Below are 18,140 nucleotides of genomic sequence, written 5' to 3'. Positions count from 1 at the left end.
CTCAAATGGAAAAAGACTTAAATGAAAATCGTGAAACAATAAAAATCCTAGAAGAAAACATAGGCATCAAAACCTCAGACATCTCATGTAGCAGAATTTTCACCAATACATCACCTAGGGCAAGAGAAACAAAGGCGAAAATAAACAAATGGAACCACATCAAACTAAAAAGCTTCTGCACTGCTAAAGAAACCAGCATCAGAATGAAAAGGAAGCCCACTGTATGGGAGAATATATTTGTCAATGCTACATCTGATAAGCGGTTAATTTCCAAAATATATAAAGAACTCATACAACTCAATGAAAGGAAGATAATCCAATTAAAAATGGGCAAAGGACCTGAACAGACACTTCTCCAAAGAGGACATACAGATGGCCAACAGACAAATGAAAAAATGCTCAATGTCACTAATCATCAGAGAGAAGCAAATTAAAACCACAATGAGGTATCACTTCACACCTGTCAGAATGGCTCCATCAACAAATCAACAAACAACTTGTGCTGGCGAGGGTGTGGAGACAGGGGAGCCCTAGTGCACTGCTGGTGGGAATGCAGACTGGTGCAGCCACTATGGAAAACACTGTGGAGTTTCCTCAAAAAATCAAACATGCAAATGCCATTTGACCCAGTGATCCCACTTCTAGGAATATATCCTAAGAATCGCAAAACACTAACCAGAAAGAATATATGCACCCCTGTGTTCATAGCAGGGTTATTTACAATAGCTAAGATCTGGAAGCAGCCCAAGTGTCCATCAGTAGATGAGTGGATAAAAAAGCTGTGGTTCATTTACACAAAGGAATACTATGCAGCTGTAAAAAAAAAAAAGGATCTATTACCCTTTGAGACAGATGGAGGGAACTGGAGAGTATTATATACTAAGGGAAATAAGCCAGTCAGAGAAGGGCAGATATCACATGATGCCACTTATATGTGGAATCTAATGAACAAAATAAACTGACAAATATAGGCCAGAGGTATGGAAACATGGAACAGACTGAGGAATCTCAGAGGTAAGGGCAGGAAGAGATTAACCAAAGAACGTATGTGCATATATGCGTTGCCCATGGATACAGACAACAGGGTGGTGAAGGCCTGGGGCAGGGTGGGAACCGGGTGGAGGGGGGCAGTGGGGGAAAAAGAGGGTACATTTGTAATAGTCTCAACAATAAAGATTTAAAAATTCCCCAGAGGGGCTCAGCAGCAGATTTTAACTAGCAGGAGAATCGATGAACTTGAAGGTAGACTGACAGATATTACACAATCTAAAGAAAAGAGAGAAAAAGGAAGAAAAGTGAACAATTTAGAGAAATCTGGGAGACCGTTAAGCACAACACACACATGATGGGAGAACCAGAAAGAAAGGAGAGAGAAAGGGGGAGAAAACATACACAAATAATGGCTGAAAACTGCCTAAATTTGATGAAACACATTAATCTACATGTTCGAGAAGCTCAACTAACTCCAAATAGGATAAATGCAAATCCACACCCAGATATACTGTGGGAAACCTGCTCAAAGACAAAGAAAAAAATCTTCAAAAAAATATGAAGGTTTTGGTTGAATAAATCCTTGTGCCCAGGGCATAGAATACTATGCAAACATTGAAACAATATATTTTGTTGATGCAGAGCAATGTTTCATTTTGCTAAGTGAAAAAAAGCAGATTATAACGTTATATATAGTCTGATTATTTTTTGTAGTAACGGATACACTTAGATAAGTATAATAAAGCACTTAGCACACTGACTGTCAATCACAGAGCAAAGCACTCCGCAGAGAGTAGCTATTTCTGGTTCTGTTGATGCAGTTGTATTATGACCTTTTTAAAATTAACCAGGCCAGACTGATATTATCTGCAGAGTTTGTATTAATCATTTCATGCCAGTCACTCAAAAAAGATATCAGCACCCAATCTACTGTGTCTGACAAATGTTCTCCTACTTCAGCTTCTGTTGAGTGAAAACAAAGACACCAGCGCTCACTCCCCAGGAGGCCGTCCCTGCCCGGCAGCTTGCTTCTGAGCCCAGCAAGGACTGCCCAGACCAGGGGCCCTGAGAGAAGGGGGCTCTCCTGCACCAGGAGGCAGCTGAAGGGGCTGCTGGCAGCCGGCTGCTCCTGGCGCCTCATTAGCTATGGGAGCCGCTGCCAGGCTGGCCCGTGTTTCCCCCTAAACCCTTCACCAGAAAGCAGGCTTGTTCTCTGGAGTTCTTGGTGCATGTGCAAAGGTGGTGCCGGGAGAGGGAAGCTGGGGAGACAGGAGGATTACTCTCCATCCAAGGTGTTTGGGCTGACTGCCTAGGGAATGGCATGCCACCGGAGGATTTTAAGCTGAGAAGTCAAATAATTCGTTCCTTATTTTAGAAATCTTGCTGTGGTTGTGTTGTGGACGATGGACTGAAGGTGGGGAGCTACAGAAAGTGGAAAGATAATGAAGAACTCCAGGAGAGAAACGATAAGAGCAGGGTGTAAGGCAATGGAAGTGGAAGGAGAGAAGAGAAGACGGTTGAAAAAGTTTCTAGGCAGTAGGATCAACAACACAGTTACGAAGTGAATTTAAGAGGCGAGAGAGAAGGCAAGTCTAGATTGATTCTCAGCCTTCTAGCGTGGATGGTTCAGTGGGAAAATGTGCTGGGGATGAACAGGAAGGCAATAGGCTTGGCTCTGCCCTATCCCCTTGCCCTGCTCCCCCTGGGAACGCTCTCCTCGAGGCCTTTCGTAGTTCTGGAAGGCCGGGCAGCCGCCGGCTCCTCTCTGTTTTCTCCTGCCTGTAGCTAAGCCTTGGCTGACATTTCTGCCCAAGATCACTAAAGCCTGACTCCAATGTCGGGTGTGAGTCATGCTCCTCCAGTGTCCCCTACCCAGCCAGATCTCTGAACAAAACCTCTCGGTACTCCCACACCCCTCCTGTTCCCACCACCACCCCCTCCTCTTAAATCACTCAAAAAATATAGGGCCACAAGATCAAAAAGCCATCTGGTTGACCTCTCACAACAAGATAGATAAGACCAAACATGAAATATTCTGTTTAATTACAGCACCATTCTTCCAGTAGTACTGCCCTTTATTTGTTTCTCTACCAAAATAATCAATTCTATCTATTCATAGTTTAAATCAGTTTAAAGAGCTGGCCTAGGAACCCAACTCATATACTGTATTTTTCTTGTGGGAGGAAAAAAGTGTTCAGCAATTGTTTCTACAAATTAGCCATGTTCAAAGTATTGTCCTCAGAGAACCTAATTATCCTAACTTTCTAAATAATTGTTTATAAACTTTCAGAACTAACCCACTTTTAAGAGAGAGACTTCCTGTACTTGACTGCTATAAATAAATGAATCCCAAAAGGCTTAACAGATTGCAGAAGGAGGGTAAATTTACATATGGGCAAACATTAACAGAGGAAAATATAATTAGTATTACATCAATCTTTTTCAAGCATTATAAATATAATATGTACAGCTATTAGTGCTACAGCAAAACACCTGTCAATTATTCACAAGATTTTCCAATCCTAAGAAAATATTCCACAGTAAACAGATGCTACATACAGAGATTCAGAGAAAAATCCGCAACCCCATCCAATCTAATTTTTCTGAGTGTCTCCCAAATATCACTCATCACCCTATGTATCCGCTACTGTAATTAATGGTTCTCTGTTATTCTTCCCACTTTGGGTTTGGCAGTAGAAATTTCATTACTAGATAAGCTTGTTTTCATTCAGATAAAACCAAGGTAACTTCTAAATTCATAATAAGGTGGTTGTTTGAAGTGAGGATAATGATAAACCCTTAACTTTTACTTGCTGAATATTTAATAATCTCCATAATGAGAGTTAACCTAAAGCTTGCAAAAAATATATTAAAATTTTCCTGCATTTTTATATTTGGGAGGTTTTGTTTTTTTTAAGTTTGGCCTTAGTCAGATATCATTTTTGTAAGCCTAAAACATTAGAGTAATACTGTCTAATATTTCTATAATTCTTTACACAATACTAGAAGTTTTTTTAAAAAGAAGGCACACACTGGGACATAAAGACTCCTCCTCCATGCTATACTCTTCTCTCTGTATGTTCTGGTGCCCAAGTTTCCTGGGAGACACACGTGATCTGGCAAGCAGATGTAGACACATGTCAAAATGAGCCAGCTTTCTTGCTACATGTAATTTCAAAAGCTTAAATGATGGGCTTCATGAGTTAATTTACTTTTAATTAAAATGACATGATGTAACATCTTCCTGAGATATCATGTACTTAAATCATGATGAAACTATATATTTGAATCTATTTTTAAATGTCCATAAGTAATAACAAAATTAAGTGTGAAGAGAGCTGTAGGTATGTAACTCAAATTCAATCCAAAGCCCAAGACCAATTTTCTCAATCTGGAGAAATGTACTCCAAAAACTGCAAGACTTCCCCTGAGGGTCAGGAATCCTATCATATTTTATTTTATACCTCAAGGCCTTTACACAGTCACTGGCAAATAGTAGATGCTCAATAAGGCAAAATTTAAAGAAACTCATTCCTCTGAACACACCTTTTCGGTTTCTGTCTATTTTGTCGTTGTTTTGGAAGGGCTGGGAGAAGGCTGTGATAGAGGAAAGACAGAAGGTGAACTGGAAAAGACCACCAGGGCAGAAACAAGCGATCAGTGAAAAACCCACCGAACAACCTAGAAACGAACAATCACAAGCGTGAACAGAAGAGACAGGATGGATGGGGACCTGCCAGAGCCAGACTAGCCTTGACAGTGCTCCTCCCTCCTGCGCTCACTGTCCCCAGCCAGAGAAGAGGTGACGCGCTGTTACACTCCCGAGAAGGGTGAAGTGTGCGCAGCCTTGCACATGGCTCATCTTTGAGAGCGCGGAACTAAAGCTGATTTGCATATAATAACTATTTACTTAATTAACAGGCTCTCGGCCAGTTTGTCCTTCAACCCGTAACAAGCCAAAAATTATGTAAGATTGCTTTTCAAAGAAAAAGAAATTTCCCCCAAATAGGATCTACTGCTTACAATAGGATACAATTTTCCACTGGGTTTTTGCAAGGAGATGTAGACTGGTTCCATGACGAGGAAGGGTAAATTCCTTTGGTACAAAGAGCTCAGAGAAATCCAACATGCATCTATCACTGAAAACACAGAATTTTTCAATTTAAGTTTATCCTTAAAGCTAATATCTTTAGCAAAAATTCTTAAAAGCAACAAGAAGGAAAAAAATAAAGAAAAGCTGTACATTCCCCACAGAGGTGGAAGTTAACCTTAAAATGAAATAAGGCACAGTGTTTAGGTTTATAAATGGTTTTGTTAATAGGCTAGCAGAAACCTATCAAAAAGTATTGTTTATTATACCTTAAGAACTTTCCCTTATGGCTCAAGAAAAAAAAAATCCAAACCAACCAATTCATCTATGAATAAAAAGACTTTTTAAAATCAATTTAATGGAATGTATCAAGTTCCAAATTCAAAAGAACTTCTTTGACTCTGGCCACAACAGATTTGAGTCAGGTTTCAAAGGGCTAAAGTAAGTAAACGATCCTGACACCGAAACGCATCGTCCTCTCAGGGCTGCGGAGAGACCAGCCCCCGCCACTCACCAGATGTCCGACTTGGTGTCGTAGCCTTGGTGTTTCAGGGCCTCCGGGCTCATGTAGTGGGGAGTTCCGGTTAAAGTGGTGGCTAGATCACAGGATCCCATCAGGAGTCGAGAAACTCCAAAATCCCCTCGAAATAATGATAATAAATTTTATGAATATTTTAAAACAATGAAGATCAGCCCTGGAAATTAACAACTGGGTATCGAACTTGACAATTTTAATATGCAATGATTCATACCATTTTAAAAGGAAGAAAAGACATACGATATATTTTAAATTACACAATGCTGGTGAATAGCTTTAAAAATGTAAGCCTTAGAGGAGGAAGACAATTTTGAGTCAGGAAAGTAAACTATGGAAACCAAAATTTTTTATTTATGGAATCGTGAAGAATCAACAACTTGAAATGAACAGTTGTTTCAAGTTTGAATGACAACAAACAGAATGATTTTGAATGAGCCGAATATCATGATTTGCAGCATCATGGGGGGGTTGTTGCTCAGCATCTACAATACAGAAAAATTTTAAATAAAAGACGTGGGACTTTTCAGAAACATGACTATACAATTTTGAATCCATCAGCTTCTCTGTACTTGCCTAACGAGTTGCACGCTTCTATGCCTCCCTCTCTAAGAACATTTTTGGGAAGATCAAACAACCCAGCAGCAGCTATGAGCAGGGGTACATCCGCGTTTTCATTCCCTATGATAACCGCTAATTGCTTGTGATAAAATAAGCAGGAAAACCTGTAGTAACTAATCACACTAGTAAAACAAGTCTAACCACTTGCAAAGTGTCTGGTACAGAGTGGGAACTCAAAAAATACTAGTTGAATCTACAAAGTATGTAGCCTATGTCTTATACCTTAACTTATATCAGATAATCAGAAACAGAATAATTGGGTTTAATTGGCCCCAACCAAACAAGAACAAAAATTTGAGAGCTTTAAATAAACCAATGATTACTTTGATACTTCAAGGTACTATATACTTCAATCTGATATGTCAATAGCATCTAAATAGTATACTCCCCCACGTTTCCAGAATATATACTTTTAAAAATCTTACCAATTTTAAGTAGATTATTTTTCAGAAATATATTTTTTGATTTCAAGTCTCGGTGAAGTATCCTCCTAGAAAAAGGCAAAAAAGAACTTATAATTTCATGCAACATGTAAAATTCTAAAATCCTGATATACATAATATATATGGGTGGCCCTGGCCAGCTAGCTCAGTTGGTTAGAGCATCATCCCAATATGCCAAGGTTGTGGGTTCATTCCCCAGCCAGGGCACAGGGCACATACAAGAATGAACCAATGACTGCATAAATAAGTGGAACAGCAAATTGATGTTTCCTTCTCTCTCCTCTCTCAAATCACTCAATAAATAAAATATATATGGGTGTATGTGAAGTAATTCACACATAAATATACATTCCCATAGATACATCTTTAAATGTTTAAAAACTACAAAGCCACAACATTTTCTCGTTTCCCTAAGGGAACAGTTTTTTTAAAAAACTCCTTCCTCCCCATGGGCTTGAACCTCTGGTGCACAGATGGGGCTCAGTTTTTTTAAAGATGTTTATGTTCTGAGGCTCGTTACCAACTCCCCGAGGCTTCCGTAGGCTGGTCCAGTGTTGGAGGGACTTTGGAGCCTTGGACAAAGCTAGAACCCTGTTCTGTCTGAAAGTGCAACCCTACAGCTTTTCTTCTCTTTGGTCCAACAAATTGTCGAATCTGAAACATCATCTTCTCTGGATGCAACAGCAGAACTGGGCACAAGGGAACTCCTTGGGGACAGACAATGTCTTGTTCATCTCTTTTTTTTTTTTTTGCCCCCACTGCTAACACAGAAACTACAAAACAAACAAAACAAAAAACACCCCTGGCTCATTTCTGTTGAAGGAGGGGGTTTAGTTAACCTAGACTTTTAAAAGATGGACACAACAGCCTCTGTGCAGAAAGCCCATTTTCTGGTGACCTGAGGCCTTACTGACTCGGGTGCTTTCACAGCGGAGGAGAAACCAGGTCAGGGACACTTTCCCTAAGGTGACTGCCTCATCGCCTACCATCCCACGCATTTCCCCAGCCAGCATCGTGTCAGAATGGCTAAATACTCCCTGAAAGGTGGCATGAGGAATTTATTTTTAACGCAGTGAGGCTCCCAGGGAAGGGACCTACTTGTGAATCCAGGTCAGGAAATATGTCAGAAGATGGAGGTATCTACCTCAGGTTTGAAGATGGGAAAGCAAAGAGAAGCTGTGGTCTCTGTGGTGTTACTGGAGAGCCCTGCTTTTGCCTGGCACCCCCTTCCTGAGGATGTTCCGAGGTCGCTCTTTTCAAGGAGGCCCCGCTCGCCCCTGCCTTACAGCCCTGAGGGCTCCTCGTGGTCACGAGGGCCCAGAGCATGAGTGAGGAGCCACACAGGCGCCTCAGAGTCTGGGACGAAGGCCACGCGGCAGAAACCAGCAGCGGCAGCTGCCCGGGCCGTGCGTCACCCGGGACTCGGCGCTCGTGCCAGCATCTTTGGCAAGAGGAAGTTGAGGTCCACCCCGAGACCCTGCCAGATAAAGGACAGGCTTGTAGGGAAGGGAGCTGATGTGTCAGAAAATATTAAGATAAGGGCTTAAGTAAGACTTAATGCTATCTGCTATTGAATTTCATCAGTGACATTATTATTTCCACAAATATATAAAACCTGAACATTTGGGTTATAATATATCTTTCCTTACAACTTCATTCCTATACCCTGAGAGCCTTCCCAACTGAACCGCTCATCGTTCATTCTAAAAGTGCCACGTTTTCCCAGCACTGTGCCTTTGCTCCCTCTGTTCCCTAAACCTGGAATGCTTACATTATATTCTTACATTACAGTCAAAACCTACCTCGGGTCAAACATCGCTTCTTCTAAGAAGCCATCATCGATTCTCCCAAAGAGAAATGTTATCCCTCTCCTGACCTCCCACAGCACCTAAATTGTACTTTTCTTGGCACTCTGATCACTTGTTTTAAATTAGAGGACAACTTCCATTCAAGTGCATAAACCTTAAGCTTGATGAATTTATCACCCTTGTAATCCATCCAGATCAAGGTACAGAACGTATCCAGCCTCTCAGAAGGTTTCTTTGTGCCCTTCCAGTCAAAACCTCCTTCCAATATATTCTGACTCGCCAAAGATCAATTTTGCCAGTTTCTGACCTTCATGTCAATGGAGTCATATAGTTTACACTATTTTGCACCTGGCTGCTTTCACTCAACATCATGTCTCTTGGATTTATACAGGTCATGTATATCAATTGTGTATTCTGCTTTTTGGGGGGGGTTGTATGTTTTGTTTTAGAATTACATCAACTTTTTAAAAATAATTTTTTTAATTTATTGATTTTAGAGAGGGAGAGAAAAGGAGGAAAAACACACTGATTTGCTCTTCCACTTATTTATGCATTTACTGGTTATTCTTGTGTGTGCACAGACACATTCCAAGGTGACCATGCGATGCTTTTGTAGCCTCCTAGGGTATTTATAGCTCAAGCCTGCTGTGAGATATGATAAATTCATAGCATGCTAAAGGTATCTGAGCATCACTTGTGATTCACAGGATATGAGCAGACATAGGGAATGTATTTAATACAATTTTCTGTCTAGTATTCAAGGCCAACTTGATTCCTAGAAGAACAACTAAAAAAAGCTATTCATGTAAATCTTCTAGATATAATCATGCAACAGTTTCTCATGGAAAAGTATATCATAGATATTTAATTATAGTCATTTACCTTTTGGTCTTGTTTTCTTTTAGTTCTACCCCCCAAAATTTCATTTTCAAGTTCAGACATGACTGTTTAAAAAAGTCCTGTCCCTCAGTCACACGTGAACATACCTCTCATGCATGTAGTCAACTCCCAGCAACAGCTGGATAAACCATTCTATTATCTGACCTTCTGAAAATGTTTTTCCAGCTTCTTTATACTCCTGGATTTTACAGTCCAGATCTCGGCCCTGAAACAAAACAGCGTAACTTATCATATTTTTTTCAATTAACATTTTAAAATCAAACTCTTTCAAATACAGTTGATACATAGCAGTCACTGCTGTTATAAGAAAGTGAGGGCATACTGTAAACTCTATAACTATCACAGACAAAGGTTCGCTTCTTGACTAAACTCCAGGCAGGCTCCTCTGAGCCCTCTCCTCAACTAGGCCTCAACCTTACTTATCTACCAAAAGAATTTACTGCTCGTTCCAGCCCACACCTCAAGATAGGGCCCCTGTTTCCTGGTCTCTGTAGGGGAGCAGGAGCCTAACTTCAGTAAGTGCCAGTTACCAAACCCAGATATACATGGACCAACCCTTTCTGCTTTTCGTAATTTTATTTCCCTGGCTCTGCTCGGCCCCCACTGTTCCCCCTCCCCCACTCTCCCTTTAAGCCATCCACTCACCTCTGCACATATCAGATTGGAGCTCAGCTCTTTCCCCTACTGTCAGTAGTTAATAAATAAACTGTTTTCACTGCTTTAAGTAAATGTATGGCTGTATTTATCTTTGACATCGCTCAAGGACAAAATCGTTCTAAAGGGTTTTTATTTTTATTATATTACCTAAATATTACATAAAAATTTATTTTTATTACATTGCAATACATTACATATTTATATGTACCCACATAAAATTAGGAATAACTTCCCTTATGCTTAGAGTTTTATATAACTATAGAACCCTAACATATATACAAATTAAAAATATAAAGCCAATAAAACTCAAATGAATGATATTAATATAAAGTAATAATGTTTGGGTGAAAGTAAGCTGGCGCTTGCATTGTGCATCAGTGCTGGCTGCTGGAGTACAGATTCTTTCCACTTTGGCGCGCCCACACTAACGTGTGCCTTGGGATTACTTAACTCCTTTTCTCTACTTAACTGGAGCAAAACTCTGAGCAACACAGCAACGCTGATTTATGTGGGGTCCAAAACATCATTTAGTTAGTCTCTGTCCTATCACTCACTGCTGATAGTAAAAGGATAATACTTGGTGCCCAAAATGGATCATGAGCACAAATAACAAGCATCTAAAATTTCCTGCAGACTATGATATAAGCCCCGTTCTGATTATACTTATCCTAATGTATTTCATCCACTGCAGAAATGGAAACACGAAATGTTAAATTCTCTTAGAAAATCCCTATACCTGATTCTTTTTACCTTAAAACACTGACATATTACAGACAATTCAAGAACTGTTCCTCTGAAACAATGGATGGGTTAAATGCAATCGTGCTTTGTCTTTGGGGGAGGCCAACGCCACAGGCCCCATGAAGAGGGGAGAGGTAAGTGCCACATCCATAAGAGCGGCAGAGCCAAACATTAAGCGACTCACAGACCACTCCTGACAGTCATCAGTGTCAGATGTGAAGGAAAAGCATTTGGAGGCAATTAAACAATCAGGGAAATTACTTCCAATCAAACAACCTGAAGTCGACAGAATAAGCGATCTGTATTTTTTGTTTCCTTCCAGTGCGACGTGCAAGTGTTGGCCTAGGAAATCTCTCCTTCGCAGGGGCGCAAGGCAAGGGACACCGCCCCACCCACCTGCACCCGCTCCCACTCCCTGTCCTGCTGAATGCTCTGGGCGAGGGGACCGAGGCTTGCTGGAGTTCACAAACACCGTGACTCGAGTACTTGACTCCTTGTCACAAAGACCATCGTTTCCTTCTCTTCTCCAAACCTGTCTCTAAGTTAGGCCACACAGCTGCGCGGCCACAATCTTTCTGTAAATTGCTTATGACGCTTCTGCCGATGGATTATTATAACATCCTGTGAGGAGTCACAGAAGCCCTTCACATGAAAGGCGAGCTATAAATGGGTGTGTTTTCCCATCCCCATTTTCCCTTTCTATCCAAGGGGGATCTAGCACACCTTTCTCTCACAGAAACAAACAAACAACAAAAAACCCGGAAAAAATTTAAAAATATCTCTCCTTTCAATATTCCATTTAGGTTCTCTGAATGTAATAAAATATCTCCAGGGGCAGAAAGAGAATTATCTACAGGTTGCTGTCTCCTTCCCAAATAGCTTCAGATGAGGAGGGACAAACGGGAAGGAAGGAAGGAGGGGAGGAAGGCAGGGAAGGGGAAAGTGAGGGAAGAAGGAAAGGAGGGAGGGAGGGAGGGAAAGGACAGGAGGGAGGGAAAGGACAGGAGGGAGGGAGGAGAGAGGGAGGGGGAAGAAGTAAAAAGAAAAAAAACCTTGCCTTAAGTATCAGTGAAGCCGCCTGCTTCAACCTGATGTTTCTTTCCTTAGGGAGGCCATGCACAAGAGCAGCTGTCCCTATGAAAATGGCCTTCGCATTTGCAGAGCGCACTCTCTGGGTGACATTTATTGTTAGTCTGACAAGCACCTCCGTATGGTCTCTCTTCAAGTAGTGAGTAGAAGTTTCCTGCATTGATATTAAATGTGTGCATAATTTCCTGTGACTACATAAATATATATTTAATAGTAAGTCTTAAAGTGCACTGTTTAAAGGAGAGACACAGACTGCCCCTTGCTCTCTGGGTGGAACCTTGAGAAGGGGGCGCACAGATGCTCAGCGTTAAGCAAGGGACACTCAGCTGAGAAGAGCAGCAAAAGTCCAAGTCAGTCGGAGCTGGGTCTCAGCCTCCTCAAGCTACTCCGCCTGCAATTTTCATTTGGCGTGTTTATCTCCAAGGAAAACTTTGTTTTGTATTTACTTTGTTTTTTAATAAACGCTCTGTAGATTATTTTCTTAGGATTTAATTAAGGTAATCAAGTCACTCACAGATTGAGACACAACAAATTATGTCTTTATATTACAAAGAAAGAAATATAATTTTTTGTGAAGCAGTCTGATTTCCACCCAGCAATACGAAAAGCACTAATTACTTTCTTTCTCTGAGCCATCTTCCAAGTAAACATCAAATCTTTTTAGTGAAATGTCACACCTCCGTTTAAGAAATTCTTATTAAAATATCTGCACATTATGTTTCCTTAATTTGCCTTTAAGAAATAGTTAATCCTCTTATGACTCTAACAACTTTAATGAAAAGAATATTGACTTTAATTTGATAACGTTGCCCTAAGACAATATTACTGAGAGAAAATTATTTGCTTCACTAATATCACTCCTCAAAAGTTGCAATAAAAGCCTTGATGTTAACTTCTAAGGTTTTGAAAATCTGTAAATCAGAATGCACCATTTGATGGATTAATGGTATCTCCTCCTATCCCCCTCCCAGTGGCCAACATCAGATTCTATTTTTGAGCACTTATATTTAGATACGGTCATATGTCATCTAAAGCCATACCCTAAATGCCATAAGTTCTATTGGGTTTATGAATTGCTTTATATAAGTGCATTTGTACCTTTCTTTTAAATGAAACTAGTTTTGCTTTTCAATTTTTTACATTAGCAATTTTAAGTAAAAATCAGTGGCCTTATTTTTTAACTTTTCAAATAAAAGGCTGAAGTATTTCATAGTTTCAACAAAGCAAATAAATGGAACAGATCAACTTTAATTTTGGTACTTATAAGAATCAGGAACCGATGAATTTATGTGTATAAAAATGTGAGACACATTATTTACCATCTTCTCTAACCAAATACACTCTAGATCCCTGGAACTGACATAGACCAAATTCAAGGAGGCCTACCCACTCCAGGATGGAGCTGCCAAGGAAAACCAGAGGACCCTGATGGGCCCCACCACTCTGAAGATAATGCTTAGTTCCCTCAGTCAGCAGCAATTCCAGCAAAGCAAGTCACTGAAGACAGCCCTGGTGTGTGGACACCTAGTGCTCACAGGAGGAAGGGTGGCGTTTGTGTCCCCAAAATGTATATGTTGAAATCCTAACCCCAGTGTGATAACATTAGGACATGGGGCCTTTGGGAGGTGATTAGATCATGAGGGTGGAGCCATTATGAATGGAATATAAAGATAAAGGAGACCCCAGAGAGCTCCCTCTCTCCTTCCACCATGTGAGGACACAGCCAGAAGATGACAGTCTAAACCAGGAATCGGGCTTTCACCAGACACTGAATCTGCCAGCATCCTGATCTCAGACTTCCAGTCTCCAGAGCCATGAGAAACAGGTTTCTGTGTTCATAAGCCACCGAGTCTATTGTATTTTGCTATAGATGCCTGAACAGATTAAGACAGATGGCCACTAATCAATGTCACAATAATAAATCTCCCAAGCGTCTCTCATCCATAAACAACCCATTCTGGGTGGTGGTGGCCCCAGACAGAGCTTCAGGACTATGAGCAATGGCTTTGAAAGACAGAAAAAGGTTCGTCTCTAATTGTAGACCCAACAGGCAGTATAACATTGTAAGAACTGAGAGCTAATTAGCCTGGTGGCTCCATGTTACTGCCAAGTTCACTTGCAAGAGTCTACTGACACCCACCAGAGTTTCAAGATTGTAAAACTCAACCCACTTACTTGGTGTATTTAAACAGTTTTACATAAATGAGAAACATAAGAGAAATTTCAAAAGTTCTTTTTTACAATACAAACAGATCCTTGGCAAGAACTTGCCTGAAAATTGCTATCCGACCCATTAGGGTTTAAACATTTGCATGTTTCCCTCCTTCTGGAGAGAACATCAGACAAACCCAAACTGAGAGACATTCTACAAAATAACTTACCAATACCCACAAGTGTCAAGGTCATGAAAAACAAGGCAGGAAAGGGAAACTGTCACACATTAAAGGAGACTAAGGAGCTGCAACAATTAAGTGCAATGTAGGTTCCTAGATTAGGACCCTAGATCCTGGGAACAGACAAAAGACACTAGGGGGGGAAACTGGCAAAATATTGGTACCCTGATTTTTATAAATGTACTATGGATAAATAAGCTGTTAACATTGGGCATGCATTTAACTGCAAACATATACAATTAAAGGTGAAGTATTAGGTTCCTAAATCACATCCCATGCTCTTCTACTTCTGAGCCTTTTTTCACATTATTCCGTTTAACTGAAATGTCCTTGCCTCATCCCACATCCCTTAACCAACCCCTTCCCCTACACAATGCCAGCCTGTCCATGGTTCTTGCAGTCCAGTCATTTCTCTCTACTCTTTACTCCCACAGCACTTGAACCATCCATTTTCCTCGACACTTACCACATCCCTCTTACATGCTAGCCACTGACATAAATCAGTGGTTTCAACCGGTGTGCGGCAAGGGGCACACTGGTGTGCTGCAAGAATTTTTGAACATGTGATAAATACTGACAATTTAGTCAGGGGAACTGGCCTCTTTTCCCTTAGACTGTCAAATAAAAAAATGACAACAGTCAACAACAATAGCTGTGCAGTGTAAATAAATCAAAATTATACCCATTTTTCTTGTTGTCAGATCAGCAAAATATATTTTTTGGTGTGCCGCCGAATTTTAGTAATTAGTTTATGTGTGCCATGAGATAAAAAAGGGTGAAAATTGCTGATATAAATGATTCATTTATACTAACAGACAGGTTCATTAAAGAAATATATTATCTCTGTTGCCCCACACCGTGACTGGAATTGTATGTGACCCAGAGTCCGGGTTCAGTAAGGGCTTTTGGAAAGACCTTTGGTTACTATGGCCTTTCTGAACTTCGAGCTCTTAAGGAAGCAATAATCTAGAATGCCGATTTGTTCATATGCAGTGAGAGCAGAGCTGCCAATACAGCGGGGAGCTCCTGTTGGTTTAGCCTGCGGGCTTTTTCCTGATAGAAGAGACGGGTGGAGAGCTGAACTGGAATCAGGAGGCTGCTCAGGGAGTAAGGAGAGCAAGTGGGGTAATCTTCAACAACAGCACCAAGCGAGGTGGCCTGAGATGAAGCCACACCCTGTACCAGAGCCACACTTGCCTTTTTCAGATCCGGGCCCCGTCCTGGCTCAGTGCTCCATAAACACTGACAAAGTTTCCCTTTATGACTCTATTTTTTTTCAGTCCTTAACCCCAGCTGCACATTAGAATCACCCTGAGAGCTTTCAAAAATCCTAATGTCTGGACCTTAGCCCAGGTCAGTTCAATCAGACTTTCTGGAGGTGGGCCTGAGGTCTCAGGATTTTTGAAAGCTCTCCAGGTGACTATAGTGTGCAGCCAAGGATGGGCACAACCATCATATTGATATAATTTTTGTTTAGCTATATTAATATCACCAAGCAGGAAATAGGCAAGTCCAACCTTTCCTGCTTTTCGCCCTGAGGGTCATATGTCCTCTTCTCCTGAAGATAGGTGACCTCACCTATTCTCTATTTTGTCTACTAATTTAACACCCAGGCTTATGGAGATGCCTTATCCTAACTCAAATGGAAAAACCTTCAGGCAGTATCTCACAGGTCTCCGGTGTGGTACCTTGTTAGGTGTACCAGCAACATAAGGTAGGACGAAATGATTTGACATATATGACAGGCAGAAGGATCCGATATTTTATCTTTTACCACCAGCATTTGACAGAAATGAGATGGGAGACAGCTGGAAGCAAGTGGTAAAGAATCTGTCAAAAAGAAAGAAAGAAATTTCCTGAGTGCTGATTTCTCTGTGGCTGGCAACGTGGGTCCACGATGTAACATTAAAATGAATCAGAAAAAGATGATTCCCGTACACTGAGAACTGAGATGGTTTATACTGTGTATGAGGCGCGGAGTGCCACAGAGGTAAAATGCTCTGGGGGCGGGGGATGACTTCCAGCGGGAGGGTGGGAGTCTTTGCAGAGGCCGCCCGGGAGCTGGGAGGATTTGAACACGGGGCGGGAAGGATGTCCCGAAAGGAAATGGCCCGAGCACAGACGAAGGGGGTGAAACTCCAGAGGATGGACAGGGAACAGCAGGAAGAGCCATTTCCCTGGGCAGGGGACAGTAGAAGACAGTAGTGCTTTAAAAATCCTGCCCCTTTGGTAGTTTTGGAACTATCCCCCCTCCAGGATTTGGTTAGATCTTAGCAAGAAGTTGTGAGCGCTCGGCTGTTTGCTTTGCACACTCGTAGCCTGACCTGATGTGTCCGGGGGGTTGAGTGGCGGATGGAGCAGTCTCATGAATGCATTTATATATTTACGGAATTAAATTACAGAAGAGGAAACTTGGCGATGAAAAGACCAAGCATTTCAATGGTGATACAGCATTTTCCTACGGGGTGCAAGTTTGGCCATCTGCCTTTTCCAGTTATTATTATTTTACCTCAATAAAAAGAGGGTAACTGCAGGCTGTGCGAGTGCAGAGCAAGCTCGGGTCCGGAGATGAGACGTGTGCTCACGTCAGTCCTGCGGAGCCAGGGAGGTGACAGCCTCACAGCCCAGCGCTGATGCCCTGGAAACCCCGCAGCTGTCCCCAGGCCCTGCCTGCCGCTGTCACGATAGCAACGCCCCTCCCCAGAGAGCAGCCCAGCCCCAGGACACCGCCAGCATTTAAAAATGAACGCAGGTGATCCTGGATTGAATCTGCACAAGGAAAAAATCCTTATAGGAATGTCCGTCCTTTCTAAGGCCCTATCTGGGATACATGGGCTACATTTAAATATGAATTGTGGATTAGGCGGGCGCTTCTCAAACTTCAGCGTGCTTCAGACTCAGCTGTGGGCTCGTGAAAACACAGACTGCCAGACCCCCCGCCGAATTTCTGATCTGCGCGGCTGGGCTGGAGGCTGAGAGCGTGTGCTCCTGACAGGGCCCCAGGTGACGTTGGCGCTGCCAGCCTGGGGCCACACTGTGAGAGCCGCTGCATCACACACTGGCACGGCACCTGTGTGCATGTCCTGATTTCGATCATTGGGCTGCAGTTACGTGAGAAAATGTCTTCAGTCTTACAAAATACTCACAGTAGTGTTTAGGACAAAGGGACATCATGCCTGACCTTCCCCTCAAAGGGTTCATGAGAAATAGACAGATACGCAAAATGAATAAACAGAATGATAAACCAAATGTGGAAAAAAGATAATAATTGGGAAATCTGAACAAAGGGTACACGGGAGTTCACTGTGTTATTCTTGTAACTTTTCTGGTAGATTAAAATTAAAATTAAAATAATTAATGCAGGGAAAGAAAGCTATAGCTTATCATCTAGATCTGTCCAATACAGTAGTAGCCACTAGCTACACATGGTTATTTAAATTTAAGTTAATTAAAATTAAGTAAAATTTAACACTGGGCTCCTCAGTCGCACTAGCCATACTCCATCAAGTGCTAAAGAGTCGCGTGTGACTGGTGACTACTGTATTAAACAGCACAACTGCAGAACATTTCCATCATCACAGAAGGTTCCTTTGGACACTGCTGACTACAGTGAAAATTTTTTAAGGGCAGGGGAGTTCAAAGTGCCAAAAGCAGCAGCAGAGATAGCAGTAACAGCCATGAGCGGTAGGAATCAAGTGTTTCCCACAAGGATAGTTTATTCATCGGATGGGGCGAAAGGACGAGAAGGACTGAATTACAGCAGGTGGGCCACGGGGGCCCTGCATGGACTGTGACACAACTGCCAGGCTATCTGCACGGCCACCACTTTGCACACCTCACCATTTTATAGACTTTCTTAACAATCCCCTGGCT

At 41.7% G+C, this 18,140-nt stretch overlaps 1 protein-coding gene across 1 annotated transcript in view; it reads right to left on the bottom strand.

Moving 5' to 3' along the window:
* NEK11 (NIMA related kinase 11) overlaps positions 1 to 18,140 on the bottom strand; it is a 132,059-nt gene that overhangs the window by 80,611 nt on the left and 33,308 nt on the right. Inside the window, exons 4-6 of the mRNA XM_087824618.1 lie at positions 9,474 to 9,592; positions 6,662 to 6,726; positions 5,595 to 5,721 (exon numbers count right to left, since the gene is read on the bottom strand). Of these exons, the coding sequence (XP_087680744.1) occupies positions 5,595 to 5,721; positions 6,662 to 6,726; positions 9,474 to 9,592 (311 nt within the window). The remainder of the gene's footprint in view (positions 1 to 5,594; positions 5,722 to 6,661; positions 6,727 to 9,473; positions 9,593 to 18,140) is intronic.

This window comes from Miniopterus natalensis, chromosome 15, assembly GCF_054644295.1.
Source record: "Miniopterus natalensis isolate mMinNat1 chromosome 15, mMinNat1.hap1, whole genome shotgun sequence".
NCBI lineage: Eukaryota > Metazoa > Chordata > Mammalia > Chiroptera > Miniopteridae > Miniopterus > Miniopterus natalensis.
The sequence above is the reverse complement of the archived record's forward strand: the minus strand, read 5'-3'. Positions and strand labels throughout refer to the sequence as shown.